The sequence below is a fragment of the Urocitellus parryii genome, chromosome 4 (genome assembly GCF_045843805.1).
Source record: "Urocitellus parryii isolate mUroPar1 chromosome 4, mUroPar1.hap1, whole genome shotgun sequence".
Lineage (NCBI taxonomy): Eukaryota > Metazoa > Chordata > Mammalia > Rodentia > Sciuridae > Urocitellus > Urocitellus parryii.
This window is the reverse complement of record NC_135534.1, coordinates 155,874,515-155,895,353: the sequence shown is the minus strand read 5'-3', so window position 1 is coordinate 155,895,353 and position 20,839 is coordinate 155,874,515. Positions and strand designations below refer to the sequence as shown.

The 20,839-nt window shown below is 32.8% G+C and overlaps 1 protein-coding gene across 11 annotated transcripts in view; it reads left to right on the top strand.

Annotated features, from left to right (window-relative positions):
• Mpdz (multiple PDZ domain crumbs cell polarity complex component) overlaps nucleotides 1-20,839 on the top strand; it is a 151,629-nt gene that overhangs the window by 59,991 nt on the left and 70,799 nt on the right. For all 11 annotated transcript variants that reach the window (XM_077797035.1, XM_077797033.1, XM_077797040.1 and 8 more), the window contains exons 11-19: nucleotides 2,879-3,062; nucleotides 3,764-3,835; nucleotides 7,526-7,632; nucleotides 10,534-10,680; nucleotides 11,489-11,653; nucleotides 13,485-13,670; nucleotides 15,065-15,274; nucleotides 17,538-17,654; nucleotides 19,467-19,634. In XM_077797035.1, the coding sequence (XP_077653161.1) occupies nucleotides 2,879-3,062; nucleotides 3,764-3,835; nucleotides 7,526-7,632; nucleotides 10,534-10,680; nucleotides 11,489-11,653; nucleotides 13,485-13,670; nucleotides 15,065-15,274; nucleotides 17,538-17,654; nucleotides 19,467-19,634 (1,356 nt within the window). The remainder of the gene's footprint in view (nucleotides 1-2,878; nucleotides 3,063-3,763; nucleotides 3,836-7,525; nucleotides 7,633-10,533; nucleotides 10,681-11,488; nucleotides 11,654-13,484; nucleotides 13,671-15,064; nucleotides 15,275-17,537; nucleotides 17,655-19,466; nucleotides 19,635-20,839) is intronic.

Here is a 20,839-nt window from a genome sequence, read left to right as displayed (position 1 = left end):
AAGTTTTGAAAAACATGGGAAATAATTTTTTTGTACACACAATTTGGGGCATATTACTCTTACAAAATCACACACATTTGATTTTTCTTAATGTAAGAATTGAGCAATAACAATCTATTGCAAATGAAAAATTTGTAGCCTAAATTTTGTGTATTTTAAGAAGTTTTTTAGAATCTCACTATTAAGATTTTTTTAAAGTTTTTTTAAAAATTTTTTCTTCATTACCACAAGAGTAATAAAAATAAGTAGCAGCTGGGCAAAGTGACATATACTGTAATCCTAGGTATCAGGAGGCTAAGGCAAGAAGATCTTAAGTCTAAGTATAGGTGGACAACTTAGACTCTTTCTTAAACTAAAAAATAAAAAGTGGTGTGTGTATATGTAGCTCAAGGGTATAGCACCCCTAGGTTCAATGCCCAGTACTGAAAAAAAAAAGTTCATTTATTTTAGATTAATTTTTTTTTGGTTTTGAAGTTCAAAGAATATAAAATTTGAACATGGTTAAACTCTTGGTTCCTAATTTCTTTACTGAAGTTCTTTAGATAGTCTACTTTCTCCAGGGCCTAGAGGCTGATAGATTTTTTTTCCTTTTGATCTTTGAAATAGAAGAGCTTTACCAGACTATGTCCAGGTGTTAGATTCTTTTTCTTTTTCTTTCTTTCTTTCTTTTTTTTTTTTTTTTTCATTTTTCATGTGTCTCTTTGATTTGTAGACTTGGGTAAGTTTCCCTTCCCTGTAGTCATTTCTTTGATTATTTTTTTCTCATTTCTTTTCTCTTCTCATAATGCCTTTCAAAGTATTTTGGGTTTCTCAGATCAGCCTGTGTGTCACCAGTTTTATTTTACTAATCATTTTATCTATTTATTCTTTTCCTCTGAGATACGGGAAAATTGCATGATCCTGTCTTCCATTTCTTGGCTTTGTTTTTACAGTACTTAAAATCTTGCAAGCTGCCTTCATTGTAAGTTTTCTTTCTTTCCTTTTTTTTTTGATAGATACATATTTTTCTTTGTAACTATAATTTCGATTTCCACGTATACAATGAAATTTGAATCATTTTGAAAGGAAATTTTAGGAACTATCTTTTTTCTTGCTCACTTGAATAACAGCTTCACAGGAAGATACCTGGGTTGATAGCACAGTGTGCATACCTTCTTTTGAACTGTGGCATTTTATTTCATGTCCTGTGACTTTTGGTCATGCTTAAAAAAAGCTGTGCTTGTACAAATGGGAACTGAGGTGGATTTTACTGGAGATTGTGTGGGTTTTCAGATAGTTGGGAATTGAGAGAGCCAGAATTAAGGTATAAGTTTAAATTTACCATACATAATTTCACCTGATTTGTTTGTAGATAAACAAAATAAAGAAAGGAAACCAGTGCTTGTGAACATCACAGTGGAGAACTTTGGCTCTGCGTGGGAACAGATTTGTTTTCTGTGTTTCTTAGGGTAAATAGGAGTCAGTTAGAATTTTTTTTTTTTGTGTGTGTGTGTATACACACATGTGCACACATCCATGTATCCTACACATATGCATCACAAAGGTGATTTTTATTACATGTCAGTAATTCTGTGCTGCTGTATGCTCCCAGGTTGCTGTGGCCTCTAGGCTTACATTACTCAGAGTCACTGATTGGGATCCACATGTGTCAACTGATCCACCTCTTTTAATGCAAGAATGTTGTTTGAAAGAATTTTCTCTTCAAAGAACAGACAAGCTGTTCCTGCATTTACAGAAATTTAGTTGGTCTGCCTTTGATCTGATCAGGGCCAGACCATTGCTAGTAGAAGTTTCTTCAAGTTACTGGTGTAAGAACTTACTTTCATTATTTGTTTCCATTTTTGTTGCAGGATTTCTCCATTACTATAATTTGTTAGTTTATGTGAAAAAGGAATCATCAGGGTAGGCATGGGAAAAGAAGACTATCATATACCTGTGTTCAAGTTACTGTCTTACCCAGAAAAATTATAGAAGATTTAAGGACCCCTTAGTGTGAGATGGTTATCTAGATCAACAGTCTCTAGTTTTGGTTTGAATAGCCCATTAATAAAAATATTTATCTATTTCTTCCTCAGTTTCTTTCCACCCTTCTGTATCTTCAAATATATGTTGCTACATGTTTATATATATATATATTTATATATAATTGATATAGACATTATATATGTGTGTATGTGTATACCAATGAATTTTTAAAGTTTTAGAAGTTTTATTATATTCTTCCAGAAATCTCTGTAGTAAGGATACTCTTGTCTTGGAGAACTCTGATCTAGATGTCATAATTCTCAGTCATTTAGTAAACATTTGAATGCCGAATGTGGCTGTTATCATTGTGCTTAGAAAAGCATGACATTTACAGCCATTGTGCAATTCAAAAGAATTATCAGTGACTTTGAATTTCAACATTTCATTTGTTTGGTCTACTTTTCCAGTTTTCATTGTGATTTTATGAATGTTTAAAAGTATGATGTTTTAGTCTATATTTATTTATATTTCCCCAAAGGTATTTGCTTTCCAGATAAATCTTTGATATGTGATCTGTTGGTTCTATCCTCCCATGTGGGATGAATATTTACTGTGCACATAGCACTATGTTTTGGTAGTAACATTTAAAAAGGCATATAAGCCTGGGCCCATCCTAAAACTCTTGGCTCATAATTTCTAGAAGTGTTATCCCAGAATCTAGATTATCCCTCCTCAAGGATTCTAGCATACCTAAGTTAATACTGGTCCTCAAGCAAGTGTTGGAATGTCATTGTCCATACCCAGTTATAGAACTACTCATTCCCCTTTCTTTTCACAGTAATAAGCAGTAAATATACATTTTATGAGTTAGCAGTACAAATCTCCATCTATTTTCAACGTCTTGTTATCACAGGTAGATGGCACCAACCTCCAAGGTTTCACCAATCAACAAGCAGTAGAGGTGTTGCGACACACAGGTCAGACTGTGCGCCTGACCCTAATGAGGAGAGGAACCAAGCAGGAAGGGGAGCTCATGTCAAGGGAGGAAATCATGAAAGATTCTGACATGTCTCTCTTTAATGCCAGTGTAAGCAAAGGTAATGCCAGGTTAATCTGCTTTTCAGTTACACATTTATATTACTCAGATATTTTTCTAATTCTAAAATCATTTGTTTTTCTTTTCCTCAACCATTTATTAAAACCGAGGAAAAGAAAAGGTTTAGTAAAGTTGGAAATAAGTGGAACCACCATCCTATGCATAAACTTCATAAAGTGTATTTCTATGTTGTATTCATTTAGCCACCACTTCTCAATTGGAAATGCGCAGGCATCTGCCTTTCTATACCTTCCTTACTTTTGGATGTCAGCATAATGTTTTCTCTTTAGCGGGAGGAATGCAGATCTACCAGGATTATTTATATGAGCCATAATGACTAAATCCCCAGCCATTCCTTGAAGGAATCACATTTAGAAATGTCATTCATGAGCTGTTTGTATATTAGTATCTTTCATTGCTAAAATCCCCAGGAAGGGTTTATTGGTAGGTGTCAGGTTGTTGGTTGGAAAATGCTGTTGTGTTACCTAACTGCAACACTCGGCAATGGGGCTGCAGGAGAATGTTTGTCCATTTACAGGGGGACTTTCCTTTTAATATATGGTTACTGTGGAGTTTATCTTTATAAAACAGACTCTCATCTAGGGATTCAAATAAATATAGTGCCTTTAGAAAAATTCAAGTGCTTAGTTATTCAGATATTACTAATACAGATATTACTAATAAAATATTTTTATCTTTAAGAAAATTATGAAAAAGATGAAGATTCTTTATCTTTGAGGAGAAACACCAGCATATTACCAATTGAAGAAGAAGGTAAACATGGCTAAGACATTCTTATTGTATTTTAAGAGAAGTGATTTTTTACAAGTGAGATAAGCAATAAGGATATACTGTGCGTTAATAAAAATATTGAAAAACATTATGCTTGTAAATCTCTATTTATAGATATGATTAATTGCTCTCATATATTAAAACAGTTCATTTATACCTGATTGTCTTCTTGATGAATCAGTCTGTTCTTTCTGCTACATTTTTGTTTGTTTTACCAGAAGCCTTTTGGACTCAATTGGTTATATAACATAGTTTTAATTTAATTCCTTTGCTTCTATATAGCTGAGATATCAGTACCTCAGCAAACAATAATACAATTAGAAAATATTTAAAAATAAACAAAGGAGAGTCTTTATAAATTCTTAGAATGAAGCTGTTCAATTTTGGGAGGCCATTTTCACTGCTTCATTTTTTAAGAGTTCTAAGTTTTATCATTGGGAAGTTGATCGTGGAAAGTAATTATATAGAAAAATTAAACCTTCTGAGAATTCTTTCACTGTAAATCTAGGATCTAGCGAGTTATTTAAAATGTTTTCAGAGCCCATTGTTTTAAGTTGTGATTATGCCAGTATGTTGCTTCCTTTACCTGACAGATTGCTTTAGGTGCTTTGGGACTATTCTAGGACTGAATAAAGTCCTAGAATTCCACCCTTTATTAAGACATAATATAGAGGCTTTGTAGTTCTTTAACATATCTGCTCTTTCTTTATTACATTTCTTTTCTGCTGAAAATTTTAACTTGTTTTTATCATTTTAAAGCAATATTTGTGCTTATCAAAATATCCTGTAAGGGAGATATGCAAGATTCACACTATTTTTAAATGTATTCTGCCATTTTAATGCTAATAGGTAAAGATATTATTAAGACTAAAGTGAGTATCAAGACTAAGGAAAGGATACAAATGTTCAGAGTCCGAAACTGGAGATAGTGAGGATAGTGTGGGGTTATCTTGAAGATTCAGAACCATATATTTACTCTGGTGAAGGCAGCTCATGAGAAGTGCATATATTTGTGGGAAGTGAGTTGGGGAGGCTCTACACTTAAAATCAGGAGTCCCAGAGTCTTTTTTAAACAAAGTAAACAAAGCAGAAATGTTTAAGTGATTCTCATGTGTCTGCTCTAATACTGTTTTTCATTTGGAGTATGAGGAGTCATTATTGCCTCTTTCACTGAAATTTTATACATCGTGTAAGTCTGGATATGTAAGTTGACTTCTCAGTAAAAACAGAGAACCAGACTTTATGGTTTTTTAAAAAATCCATGAAAACTAGTCTTGGGATTATTTAAAAGTGTGAACAGAGAATTTTATCAACATAGGTTAATTGAATGAATATGAATCTGAGATTATTTTAATCAGTGAATTCTTGAATACCCACATTGACCATTCATAATCCCACTTTGCTTAAGTTCCTGCCCAGCTATGTAAACACAAGGGAATAGGAGAAAGTGGGTTGGAGGAGGTAGGACTGATCTCTCTTTCCCAGAATTTGGCTTAAACGTTCCCTGTAAATTGTGTTCACTCCTGCATAGTTATCTGTCTCAGAAATTAATTTAATTTTGAAGAGAAAACACTTATTTTGGGGGAATAATCTCCAATCTTTGATTTTACAGTTCTGGGGATGAACCCAGGGCCACATTATGCTAGGCAAGTGCTGTGCCACTGACCTACGTGCACCTCCAGCCCTCCAAATATTTTTAAAATTATGAACTATTGGATCTAGTTTCTCAAGGTGAAAGCAGAATTGGCGTTTTAACCCAAGTTGTAACAAATCTGCAGAATATGCCTAGAGTGAGAGCTCCTGAATTCCTACTGCACAGGAGACATCTAATGAGAAATTTGAATTTTGAAACACTTTTTAAAAAACTTTTTTATGGTTGTAGGTGAAGAACATGCCTTTATTTTGTTTGTTTATATGTGGTACTAAGGATCAAATCCAGTGCTGCACTCATCATAGGCAAGCGCTCTGCCACTGAGCCTCAGCCCAGCCCTTGAAACACTCTTTAAATTTTAGATTTGAATGCTGAAAGGGATAGATAGAGTACTGCCTAGTAGAGAGTTTTAAAAGACAACCTGAGAGTACTCATCTACTGGGTAAAGAGTCAGAACCATGATGATACAGAGGTGTCTCTGAAATGTGATTGTAAAGTTCTTTTTCACAAGTTTTTTTTTTTTTGAGTTAATCATTTTAAATTGATTTGTTTGGGTAACTTTTTTGGTGGGCTTCTTCCCTCTTTTCTTTTTATTTATATATTTTTCTATTTTCTTTTTAATTGTAATTATTTTTGCCAGTTAGTGAGATTCCATGCTAGTCTTTTATTTTTATGTGCAATCTCATTTTGTCATGTTTTTTTAAATTTATATTTTCTCACTATACATTGAATTGTATATATTATTTGTTAACTTGTTTTTGCTTGGCTAAGTAATAGCATATTCCTTTTCCCACTGTAGAACCAAATGAAAACAAAAAAGAAAAATTAACATAGAGGTGACAGACATGGCTTTTTACTGTAGTCACCAAAGGATGAAGAGGAGAATCCCAAAGCAACCCAGAGTCCTCATTCTTTTAAATATTTAAATTGGATAATGTTATGGTTAGGATTTAAAAGATATCTTTTAAAAGATAATGGTGTTGAATATGCAGTGGAGTTTTTAATTAAATCTGTAAAGTATAGAAGTGAGATTACTCATCTACTGGGTAAAGAGTCTGACAAATAATAATAAATGTTGGTGAGAATGTGGAGAAAAGAGTCCACTCATACATTGTTGGTGGGACTGTGAATTAGTGCAACCACTCTGGAAAGCAGTATGGAGATTCCTCAAAAATCTAGGAATGGGATCATAATATGACCATTCCATGATATATATCCAAAAGATTTAAAATCAGCATACCTCAGTGACACAGTGACATCAACATTTATAGCAGCACAATTTACAATAGCCAATTGATGGAACAACCTAGGTTTCTTTCAACAAATGAATATATAAGGAAAATGTGGTATATTCAATGGAATATTACTCAGCCACAAAGAAGAATGACTTTTGGCATTTGCCAGTAAATGAATGGGACTGGAAACTTTCATGCTAAGTGAAATAAGCCAGTCCCCAAAAGTCAAAGATCAAGTGTTTTCTCTACTATGTGAAAGGTCACCCAAAATAAGACAGGATGGGGAATTATTAAAAGAGAAGAAAGATCAGTGGAGTAAATGAAGGGAATGAAGGGAAGGGAAGAGGTCTAGGGAAAGACAGTAGAATGAATCAGATCTAACTGTCCTATGTACATATATGAACATACCACAGTCAATCTCACCATCATGTATAACCACTAGACACTAATTTTAAAGAAAGCTGTAAGTAAATGAATGGCAGAAAGATCAGTAAAGTAGTGGGAAGGGAACCGGGGAGGGAGGAGGGAGGAAAAGGGAAGTAATGGGGACTGAATTATAACAAGTTATATTTCATGCTTTTATAATTATATCAAAGTGAATACTAAAGTTATGTATAACTAAAAAGATGAATACTATGTGTTATGTATGACTGCAAAGAACAAATTAAGTTGAAAAAATATGTGTGACATTGTAGGACATGTTCTAATCACTGTCTCTGGAACAGAATGTTAATATATGGAGAATTTTGTAATGTGTCACTAACTTAATTGCTTTGACTATTTCAGGGTATCAGTTGATATCAGCTGAGGCACAGGAAACAAAAGATATGCAACAAGAAGCTACCCTGCTGACAAAGTGGCAGAGGATTATGGGAATTAACTATGAAATAGTGGTAGGTTAGTTTACCCTCCCTAATATCCTAACTTGTAAATGTATTTGAACAGGAAGTTCATAGCAGTAATAGACATCATCTTCACAAGAAGTTCTAGAGAAGCAGTAAATATTCAAGGCTTTTTTAGAATACCTAAGTGTCCTAATTTGGGTACTGAAAATTTCAACTTGGAGAAAGTTATATAGTAAATGAGGAGAGGAAATAAATGGCATGGAAGTTTTAGAACTTGTATATCATCAGTATTTTAATACTTCTGATAATGGTGTAGATTATACACGAAGGAGGGGGGTTTTCTGATTCTTACACCTGTGGTTTATAGAAAGAATCCTCTTAAAAATAAGACAGATTTATCATGTCTGTAGAGAATTGGGGAAGGACTCTTTCCCTCACCTTCTTTTTTATTTTTGTGTATTTACTTTCCTTGAAGAGGTTAATCTGTCTACTTTTCTCTATCACTTATGCCATGGTAAATATTTTATATTTATTAACATGAAGCACTTTGTATAATCTAGCCAACCTATCACGATGTGCTATTCTAAAGGGAGGTCTAAGAAATTTGACACAAATCATTAATTTTACATGCATACCAGAAAATTTCAAGGATTTGAAAAGGAAAAGTAAAATATAAAGTTGGTTAGAATTTTTCATATTGCCAAAAATGTTTATATACCTTTGAATTGGAGGAGATAAAAGGCAAATGATAATATGTAATGTTAGTAACCACTACTTAGGGACACATTGTTTCTACTGAGGAGGCACTTTGTTTCTAAGTAGTGCTCTTAATTTTTCATTTAATTTTCATGACAATAATCTTTTAACATTCAGAATAATTAACAAATAAGAATTGAACTATTATAGCTGTTGCTACCTTTTATAATTGAGTCAAGGAAAAATACAATTAGGTCCAGCTCAACAGCAGTTAATTTAGCATTTCCTTTTATGGGCGGGGTTGACTTAACTGGCATGCATAACTGAGCCTGCAGTTCTTTAGGTGGTAACTGAATGTTAAAGGACACCTACCCTTGATTAGACATTTCATCACAGACTCAGAAACAACACTGAACTTCTAACTGTCCTCTGTGCATATACTGTTTTGGTGGGACTTCCAGTAATCTGGCAAAGGCAGAAGTGTGCTGTGATAAAGAAACCTATATTTACTTAATTAAATTTCCTATTAGCTCCAGAACTTTGAGAGGTAAACCATCTAAGCCTATATCTTCCTCTATAAAATAGAACTAATATCACCTGCCTTATTGGTGCTTAAGTGTTCAAGAGATTATGAAAGACACCCAGATGGTGCTATCATTATATACAGAAAGAGTTACTTTTATAACTAAGCTGGTATAGTTCACACATATTTTTATGGCCCCTTTTCCTACCTACCCAAACTGCACAGTCCTTGATTTCAGGCCACTATGATACCTGGAACTTTATATATACAGTATGACACCTGGATACCTTGTATCATTTAGAAATGTGATTAAATGGAAGTTTAGAGATGATATCTTAAGAATTACATGTAAATAAAACCAGTTTGTTTAAAATAAATAAGAACGAACTAAGTTCTTTGGGCTGTGGTGAGACAATGGTAAAGGAAAGAGATCTGACTTCACTTTGTTTGCTATCTAGTTATGCAGCATACATGAAAATGTAGGAGTGGTGTAGCAGAGAAAAGTCCTTGTAGGCATTATCAGTAGAGACTTGGAAGTGTTCTGAGAGGAAAAAATGCGTAAATTGGATTTTCAGGGGTGAGATTTTCATCTAGCATTTTATTTCAAAGTCATATAACTTTACTTCTAATGTTGAACTTTCACCAATTACCATTAAGAATAGAGGTACTTTGGACTAGACAGGGGGAATGAAGGAAGGGGAGGAGGTATAGGTTAGGAATGATAGTATAATGAGTGAAACATTGTTGCCCTATGTGCATGCATATTTACATGACCTATTTAACCCTACATTATGTACAACTAGAAAATGAGAAGTTATACTCCATTTATGTATGATGGATCAAAATCCATTCAATGGTCATATATTACTAGTTACAACAAATTTAAAAAATAATAAAAAAATTAGAAAATAAATAAAATTGATTTTCTTTCTTAGGAAAAAAATTAAGACATGGAAAGAACTATTTGATAATGAGTTTTTTTTTCAGTTTTTTATTCCTCAGTTTCCTTAGCTGCAAAATAAAAGGGTTAAAGTAGATCATGTTTAGCATCCCTTCTGATTTTAATGATTATTGTGAAAATGAGTAAGTTCCTAACATTCTCCATTATCTGGTATAACTGCAAGAAATTAGAATTTCATTCCCTTGTTTTCAACTTCATTTCATTTATTAAAGATCACTGTTATCTGTCAGTATTGCATAAAATCAAGAGTGAGGTTCTAGGGTGAGATCACTTTAGTTCAAAGTTCTATTCTCCTTGTGCAATTCTGGCCAAGGTAACCTTTCTGAACCTTATTTTCCTAACTTGGGAAACAAGGAGAGAAATTGAACCCTATTTAAAAGAAGCATATGAGACAATGTATGATATGGGAGCAGCAGGGGTTGGGGGGTGGGGGGGGTTGCGGATCAGCTTTGTCCCTGGCACACAGTAGCAAGTACAGAGAGTGTGTTTTCTTTATTGTTGTATGAGCTCAGGTCCTATTGTAATTTTGACTGCTTTCCATCTGCTGTCAGCATCTATGGCCAGTAAAGAGCTGGCTGCTTCCTTTTGGTCTGTTGGTTCATGAAGCCAGTAGACATCAGAACTCTTTCAAAGGCAAAGCTTTGAAGCTTTACAAGTAGGTTTTTGAAGCTTTTATGAGAAAGTTGACCATTTTGGGGTGAATACAAAATGTATGCATGAGTAGAAACAGAAAGGAGTGTTAGAATTGTAATAATTTTTATTCTTTTAGGTGGCCCACGTGAGCAAGTTTAGTGAGAATAGTGGGTTGGGAATAAGCCTGGAAGCAACAGTGGGACATCATTTTATTCGATCAGTTCTACCAGAAGGTCCTGTTGGACACAGTGGGAAACTCTTCAGTGGTGATGAGCTATTGGAAGTAAGGAGCTATACTTTTCTTTCTCTTCTTCAAATAAGATTCCAAAAAGCCTTGAAGGAGGCTTAATGTGATCTGTAAGTTCTTATTTTAAATTTCCTCTCAGAGGTTTCTTGAGAGAGATCTGAACATAAAAATCCACACAAAGCAGAAATTTTATATCTGTGTCTGTATTGAGTTTCAGATCTAGTTCTGTGTGGTTGTTATTTTGTTTCAGGTACAGAGAACTATAAAAACTTTCTTCGAAACTTTTAAAATATATATCTGTTTTTTTAGAATAGGTAATACATTCACATGTTTCAATAGAGAATAAAAAGATAAATATTAGAAAAATCTCCTTCCTGACCCCATCCACTCCATTCTCATCATCCTTTATTAGGTACCTGCTGGTATTGTTTATGTGCAGGCAGCCATATATTTTAAGGTAAATATAAGAAAATTGGAAGAGGTTGTTTACCCCCATTTTAAAAATATACAATATATGCAATATTCTATTTTTTCCTTTACTTAAAATGTCAGGTTTTTGTAACTTCTTTTTTTTCTTTCATCCTTGGGAATATTTTCATTGACTATCCTTTTCTAGATTTCCACACTGGCAGATCAAATATGGGTAAAAGTTAATGGTTTTCCTGTGAATTCTTTAGAAGATCCAATTACAGCAAAACTAGGTCTAACTACAGTTCTAGATCCAGCAGAATCATATTATCATCACCATACAAAAATGTATATTTGTTTAATAAACAAACATTTTCAGAATAATATTTGCATTCTGAAATGTTTTCCTTACTTAAAGAATGTATCTTTTCTACAGGTGAATGGTATAACTTTGCTTGGGGAGAATCACCAAGATGTGGTCAATATTTTAAAAGAATTGCCTATAGAAGTGACAATGGTGTGCTGTCGTCGTACTGTGCCACCCACCTCCCAGTCAGAATTGGATAGCCTGGATCTAAGTGATATTGAACTAACAGAAAAGGTAGAAAATTTGTAAAGTGAGGCTAATATGAAAATATAAATGGAAAGACTAAATGGTGTTCATGATTTTTTAACCCCCACTTTTTTTTTGGCATTTGGTTTCCTTACATAGTCTGTGTCTTATAGGATTGACCTTGAAGTCAAGCTTGGGTTTAAACCAGACTTTTTGATATTTACTAGCTGTGTGACCTTGAGCAAGTCACTTCATCTTTTGGACCCTCTGTTTTCTTTCTCTGAAGATGTAAGGAAAGCAATAATATTAGGTTTTATTGCACACACACACTATATATATATATATATATATATATATATATATATATATATATATTTGTATAATTTACTTTCAATATTTTTGTGAAATAGAGTTTCATATTGTCCCCATTTGCAGAAGAGAAAACTCAAATATGTAAATAGTGTGTGTATATAGTACACATATGGAAAAAGATACTTGTATATAACCTACCCAAGTCTGCCTGGCATACAATTACTGCTTAGTGAATAGCTAAAGTGTGGATGGGTAGATAATTTTAGCATATATAGGTCTTACTTACTTGCACACTCTATTTTTAAAGTATGAGGAATTTGAGCTCCTAACACATGCCAGTTAATTCTCTGTGGTGTTCAGAAACTCCCATTTTCTTATCTGCTTATTCTTTTCCATTTAGATCAAAATGGAAAGCAATGAAACTAATGATCTTTTTGGAAGATGCACAATACATTTATAAACTGGTTTTGCATAATTTATAACCTAGACAAATTTCATTTAAGGTCATATTAGGATTTGATTTACATTATACTGAAATAGTCAGTATAATGGAATAATTTTGAAAACTTTGAAGAAATAGTGCCTAGTTTCCATATTCACATAAATGATTAATGTTAGAATAAGAAATATAATTCTAACTTATCTACTGCTCAAAGGCTAGCACTATATATATCCATGCTCTTTGTGTGTGTCTGTGTATGTGTGGTGTAAATGGGATTATCATCATAAGACAGGTAGAAAGATTTGCATCCATGGTCCTAGGTCATGTGATAATTGCTTAAAACAAAGATAGTATTCATCCTGATGAACACACATTTCTTATGTTTGATATGTTCCTGTAGAAGGACCAAGTTGGAGTAACCTTTATTTACTTTATTTTTACTGAAGGAAGCAAACATTTTGAATTCCAGCTTCTGTGTCATGTACTTTATAAATGTTACCTCATTTAATACTCACAAATTTCTATGAAATGAGTAACTCTGAAGCCCATGCTAAGAATATTACTCAAGGTAACACAGATAGGAAATCATAGAGTCATGCTTTAAGCCCAAGCAAATCTGATTTTAAATCTAATGTTTGGCCACTGTTTACACTAGTTTTATTAATGAAATACTCAAGTACTCAAGTCAAAGTGTTTTATAATCCTTATTTGCATTGAGTATAAAACTTCTACATATATCTCTTATCTTGAATCATTCTTATTTATCATGAGAAATTATTTTGATTTAATAACAAAATAGCTCTCCTTTTTTTTTTTCTGGCTATAGATGTGATTCGTATATTGAAAAGAAGTGAAAATCATCCACAAAAAAAAAATTCTATAATTTTATAGGAGATCATCTAATCTTATGTTTTTAATGTCTATTGTAATTAAGTACTTCTTCCTCTTAACAGCTTTTGACATTTTGTACCTTAAATCTTAAAGGTTTCTTGATAAGCTGGTGCTTATTTGAAAATGTTTTATTCTGGATAGATGTTGGGAATCTCCGTTTTCTTTGCAAGTGTTCATATGTGTGTCTTCTACTCTAGCGCTTGTGAAATAAGAGATGTCTGGTCTGTTGTTCAGCCCCATGTACATCTAGGTGAGCTTATTGGGTCATCGGAGACAGAGGAGCCAGTGGTGGCCATGACTGATGTGGGTCCTACTCCAGAGGAGGTTCAAGTACCTTTGGCCATGTGGGAGGCTGGCATTCAGCACATAGAGCTGGAGAAAGGGAGCAGAGGCCTTGGTTTTAGCATTTTAGATTATCAGGTAAATGTATTCTACCATTAACAAGTTTTAAAAAACAATGCTATGTACTGAAAGCATATTGTTGATAGCAGAGAAGAAGAAAATAGTCATCAAAGACATTTTCTTGTTTGTAGTGAGTCTTTCAAAATAATAATTAATATGACTCATTGATTATCATAAGGGTTTCTTTTAATGTCAAATTTATTCAGTTATTTTATAATTCAGCTCTTAGGAATTTGAGGAACATGTAGAACACATTTTAGAAATATTATTGAGAGCTGGGCATAGTGGCACACATCTGTAATCCCAGTATTCAGCAAGGCTCTAAGCAACTTATCAAGACCCTGTCTCTAAATAAAAGTATAAAATAGGCTGGAGATGGGGCTCAGGGGTAAAGCACCCTGGATTCAATGCCTGATACCAAAAAAAAAAAAAACAAAAAAAAAACCAAAAAAAAAACATAGAGACATAGTATTTTTTTTAAAATATTTTTTAGTTGTAGAGAGACACAATGCCTTTATTTTATTCATTTATTTTTCTGCGGTGCCTGGTAAGCACTCTACCACTCAGCTACAACCCCAGCCCAGTGTTTTATTTTAATAATTTGAGGAATCTATTATTGTTATTTCCATGGTCTTGATGGCTCATAATTTAATGGTCAGTCATTAAGTATTAGATATTTCTTTGCTGCAAATGGTAAATGTATAATTGGATATATTATGAATTCTGATATTCCAATCATTTTACTTAATTTATGAATATGTTTAAATTGGTCAAGTGCAGCCTGCCTTGTGCTCTATACTGCATAAATGAGGAAATTGCTAAAGCCTGTCTGACAGAGCGCAGCTGTTGCTCCTTATTAACACTGAACAGAAAGCTGTCTCAGATGACTAGGGAGATGTGTTCATAGGGCCTGATTCTGGAGCCTTGTTCTAATGTGGAGGTTGCTGTGTAAATGAAAACACTGCGTCCTCAAATGCTTCTTTCTGTATGTTTTCATTTCAAAGGGACAGGTCAAACATTCAGACATTTCCATCCAGTGACATATTATTTAACAAATGCTGTTGTTAATAATGACTATACCTGACATCTAGCCTCCAATGGTAGTTATAAAATTTGACAACTTAATCTAAAATTAAAATTATAATTTTAAAGTTATCTGTACAATTTAAGAGGTGTTTTTGGGAACACTAGCAAATGAGAATGCTTTTGTTTTAGATGAACTCTTTATGGATTCGATAAAATGAAACAGAGATAACCTTTGCCCAGATAATTCATCAGAAATTTTTTTGTATGAGTTTTTAAAATACACTTGAAACAATAACCCATCCATTGCTAATCAGAGGGACAACCTATAAAAAATTTTCTTCATTCTAAAAATGGACTGAGTTCTCTTTACTTTCCCATTCTGTCAGGATCCAGTTGATCCAGCAAGCACTGTGATTGTAATTCGTTCCTTAGTCCCTGGTGGCATTGCTGAAAAGGATGGACGACTTCTTCCTGGAGATCGCCTCATGTTTGTCAATGACATTAACTTGGAAAACAGCAGTCTTGAAGAAGCTGTGGAAGCACTGAAGGGGGCACCCTCAGGAACTGTCAGAATAGGAGTGACCAAGCCTTTACCTGTAAGAATTTGGATTCTATTGATTTATTTTTATATGTACAAGAAAAGTGGCTCACAGGTTTTCTTTTAGCCTTGGGTGTTCTCATGACTGAATCATCACTTTTGGTACTTTTCAGCAATGTGGTCTTTGGCTCCATGAACATAAAAATTTAATTTGAGTTATATTTTTCAGAAAATAAGGAAAGAAAAGAGCCAGGATATTCAGAAATATATTTATAACATTACTTTGTGATTATCTTTTGACGTTTTTTATTATTAGCTATTAAGGTCATGATGAAGCAGAATCATATATTTCAAAGAAATATGGATTCAAATATTAAAATACTAATGTAGCGGGGGTACTAAAAATCAATAGCATTTGGACTGGGGATGTGGCTCAAGTGGGTAGCGCGCTCGCCTGGCATGCGCGGAGCGCTGGGTTCGATCCTCAGCACCACATAAAAATAAAAAATAAAGATGTTGTGTCCACTGAAAACTAAAATATATATATATATATATATATATATATATATATATATATATGTATTAAAAAAATTCTCTCTCTCTTTAAAAAAAAATTAAAAGCATTAACAACTAATAGTAGAACCTTTAATCATAGGGGAGTAAAGTAGGATCTCTGATAGAGTGGCTTAAGTTTCTTAATTATGTTGACTTCAACACTATTTGTTGTATAATTTGTTCATAATTTATTGAACAATACAAAATGAGTTCATCAGTTTGTGGCTCTTTCTTCTGAGAGGGAATAGTTCCCATATTCTATACTGCAATATTGAAAAAACAATTTATGTTTTATAAAGCAGCATGTTTTATTAGGTGTAGTAATTGTAACATGGCATTTACCATTGTACTGCAATTAAATATTAAGAGACATGATCATTATTTGTGAGGTTTTTCCATGGTATAAATATAGTTTTAAATGAAAGAAAGTACAACATATATATGCATGAATATCAATAAAGAGTTGTTAATTTTTGTGAGAGAATTTGTTCAAATAATAAGCTTTGTTATTATTTTTAAGTGTTAATTAGAATTATTCTATGTTCCAGTTTTACTCCACAAGGAATTTTGGTAATCTATGAAATGCATTTATGAAAAAATAATAGAAAAGAGGGAGGGAGAAAAGAATGAAGACTGGTAATCCAACCTAAAAATCAAATCAGGATTATAGAAATAATGGGAAAAGATCTGTACTAAGGGGAATGTAAAAATGAAAATGCACATCATGAGGCTCTATATATTTTTCGAAGGTGGACCATAAATTGGCTCTGGTCTTTCTGTTTTACAAAGAGAAATGGTGAACACGACTTAATACATGTGTTTTTTTTTGCCCTTAAAAGAAACTGTACCAGTTATTTAGAAGCAGAGTCTTCTGTTTCTAGCTAGCTCTAAAGTAAATTTCTTTCAATACAGTATTTGATATTTTGATTTCAATATGCTCTGTAATATATGAATATCTGTTTCCCAAAGTGAGTCTTAGTAAATATTAAATTCATGTTTTGGTAAAGAGGAAAAAAAGGAAGTTTTTCCCTGTAATACTTTTGCATGTGTTGCTGACACAGAGTTATGCAGACAAGGCCTTATCTAAATATTTTGGCCCATTTTTCAGAAATTGTTATAAAATTTTTAGGTTTTTCAGTCTGTGTGATCAAGTTAGAAGGTAATAGAACTCAAGACTGCAATTTAAGCAGACTGCACTTGAAGAGTTTTGCTTTATTTTGTCTTAAAAGCTATGCTAAATTAAAAGGCTTCACTGTAGGATTCAGCCATCTTCCCTGTCAAGTAAATCACATTCCTTAAATTAATATTCTGAGAGGAGATGACAGAAGTTGATCCCTCTTTTTATTGTTGTATTATTCTTCTCCAATCTTTTTAAAAGTCTTAATAGCTAAAGTTTGCTTTTCAGTATTTGGCCATAATAATAGGCAGATAAGAATTACTAGAGGACTATTATAATGTAAAAATTATTGATTTTGGTAATCTTTAATAAGAAAAAATGAGAAAAAGAATAGAAATGGATTCTGATCTAACAGATGATGTTCATACCAAAATATTTTCAATTATATTTTCAAATAAAATGTTTAAGAGAGATATTTGCTATATTTCATACTTATTCAATGTTGACGTCATATGTTTATTTTAAAAACTCCCATATTTTTCTTTTCTCCTCACTTACCTTCATGTTTGTCTGCCTTCCTCCATTTTGTCCCCCTTCATTTTTCTCTGTCTTTCTCATGAACTGGTTTTCAAATATCATTCTCCTGCAGCTTTCACCTGAAGAAGGTTATGTTTCTGCTAAGGAGGATTCCTTTCTGTACCCGCCACATTCCTGCGAGGAGCAAGGGCTGGCTGACAAAGCCCTCTTTAGGGCTGACTTGGCTCTGGTTAGTGGCTACAACTTATTAAGTTCTCTTTTCAAATGCTTGTATGTCTTATTTTATCTTATAAAATATTCTGAAAAGTCTCACTATTTTCCTTGTTCAATATTTTATGTGCACTGTGCACATCTTTGACCTAGTGCCATTTGTGGCCTTAATTTTAAAGAAGATAATTGTTTTTGTTAATATTTTGAAATTGCAAGCTCTTGAAACACCTGTTTGGAAAGTGTGCAGTATTATAGTCAATATAATAATCTCACATTTTGATACTTCACACACTAGGGAACTTTGGCCTTGCTCTCTGTGCACAGTATCATTTAGTATGCAGTGAACTGTGTGAGTACTCTGGTATTAAATAGTACTCAGCCACAGCAAAAACAAACAAAACAAATAAATAAATAAAAATAAAAAATTATATGCAATAGGACACAAATATATCATTATCCCTGAAGTATCTTAAGAAATAACATTGTTTCTAGAGTTTACATATCTTCCTTAAACTTCATTCAAATAATCCCAATCACAAAGTATATTAGTTCCAGTTTTATGGAGGCTTAACTAGTTTTTATGATAGAAGTAGGTGTCCTGGATCTTCTCTCTAACCAGTTATATAATCTTGGACTGGTTGTTCATCTTCTTTGGGCTCCAATGTTTTATCTGTACGGTAATTAAGCAAATTGTAATGATCTCTCTGGGACTGTAAGGCATCAGTGATAGGTATACAACTTAGATTGAGGTATTCTTTCCTTAATGTCACTTAAAACAAATGTTTATGTACTGTAATATATGGCACGAGGCTTAGCTAATACTATCTAGATAGTAAATTCTAATTATTTACTATCTAGATTATTGTACATAATGTACATTTGTAATGGCTAAAGCTCCACATGGTGATTTGTTAATGCATTTGAACATGTATTTAAAATAATTTTTCAGGCCTATGAAATCATATTTCAAGAGGGTCACTTTGAAATGGCCCCAATGTATTTTTAAGAGCTTTTTATAAGAGTACAGCCTACTATATTGTGATAAAGCTTCTAAATTATATTAAACATGTAAATTGGAATAAAAAATATATAGAAAAATGGGATTTTGCCATTGAGATAACCAGAAAATGCTGGAAATACAAGAAAAGGGTCAGTTCTTAGGTCTACTATAGAAGATTGTAATAGGATTTTTAGATAATGTGTGATGAAATTTTCTATCTCATTCTATGTGAGCTTTCTAATAGAAGTTCATAACTTAAAGCTTCACTAATCATATCATTATTAGACCCCTTATTTGTTGGTATAATTTTAGCATGATATCTCAGATGTTCTCTGGTTTCTATGACTTGAATGGATTTAAAGTTTAACTAAAGATAATTTAAAATATATGTTTATAGTGAGTTTACAAATAGATAATTGCATGGCTACCTTTTTGAACAGCAGTTTATTTTAGTTGAATAGAAGACATGTCCTCATTCATTTTATTATAAAATGATAAGAGTTTGTCAGGTGAACTGGAAAAAAGTAAACACTTTTCATGACTAATGGAGCTATTTAAACTTAGAATTGATCCAGATCCTTTATTAATTGTTACCTTTGGCTCTATTATTGAGGAATTGAAGCAGCTGTGGGTTCCAGCACCCCTTGCTACAGGTGAGCAATTTGCTCTTGTGCTGCACTAGGTAAAGTACTATATAGTCAGTTTCTGACATGCTGAAGAGAATGTAGAGCAGGATAGACTGAAGAAAGAAGCCAGTATGCTTTTGTGTTTCAAGTGGAGACCTCAGTGCTAGAACAGAATTCCCAACTGATGATATTGTTTGATTCCTAGGTGGACACACATGGTGCTGAATTGGTAGATGAATCCACATTTCAGTCTCAGTACTCTCCTGATAATGACAGTGTCTACTCTACCCAAGCCTCTGTTTTATCTCTTCATGGCAGTGCTTGCAGTGATGGTCTGAACTATGGTTCCTCACTGCCATCATCTCCTCCCAAGGTACTGAGAAAATGTCATTTATTTTTGAGAAAGCTCTGTGAATACCTTTCCAGAGGTCAGGGATGATGGGGACTTGTGGGAGTAGCATATTAGAAACATTTTGTTTCTTTAGTCATGGATTACCTATCAGATTAAACTACACTTTAATTTAGCTAGTGTTAATTGTATAGCTTTCAGACTATAAAGGGCTATTTAATTCTAGTGTTTCTAGGACAGTGGTAGACATAAATGTTCAGAACTTTTAGGATTTTCATATCAGAAAGAAAATTTAATGAAATACATTTATTAGATTGTGTTTTTAGTGGTGTCTATAGTTACTTTTTAGTGGGGGAATCTAAGAATTTTATTGAGAGGCTTGGAGATAGGGAGAAAGGACTATAGAATTGCTGAAAAGGATAGATCTCACTGTTGCCAAAATTACTAGCAGTGTCTATTTTGGAAAAATTACAAGATTGACTTTATATTTTTTAATGATTTTAAAACTTTTATGCAAAGTTGGATAGTAAAATATTTCTTACGTTAATTTAGCATTTGCTAGCTTAAACTAAATGCTACATTTTTATATAAAATAATGCAAAACTATATAAAAATCACAGTCAATGACAAAGTATGTATATATCAGTATATGTAATTGAAGGGTCTAGTTACTGTTGGACTATCTGTGCCATCTATATTTTAGAAATAAATAATTGGCATAAATGCCCCAGTTCTATTGATTTTCTTGGTTATATACGCTATAATTTTCGGTTAAGTAGCATTTAAAAACCCATTCAATATTGAGTGAAAAATGGTGTGTTACAACATTTTCATTTTGTTTTCTTCATTATTGATGAGATTGAATACTTTTCCATATATTGGCCATTTGGTTGTTACTTTTTATCAATGATCTCTTCAATTATTTTGAATGTTATTATTTTGATTACTTATCTGTTTATTTGTTGAAGTTTTTATTTTATGGAAATTGATGCATAAACAATATATATTTTTATGAGTAGGTATATACATGTGTGTTGGAAACTTAAAAATGTGTGAGCATGATACTTCCTAACTTCAGGAAAGGAGTTACCTTTGGAGAAAAAGATGAAGCATAGAAATAACAGTTGTACTTACAATATATCATTTTAAGAAAAAAGTAATTAAAGAACATATGGAAAAATGTATCTATTTAATCTGGGCAAAGAGTTCATTTATGGATATATATTGTT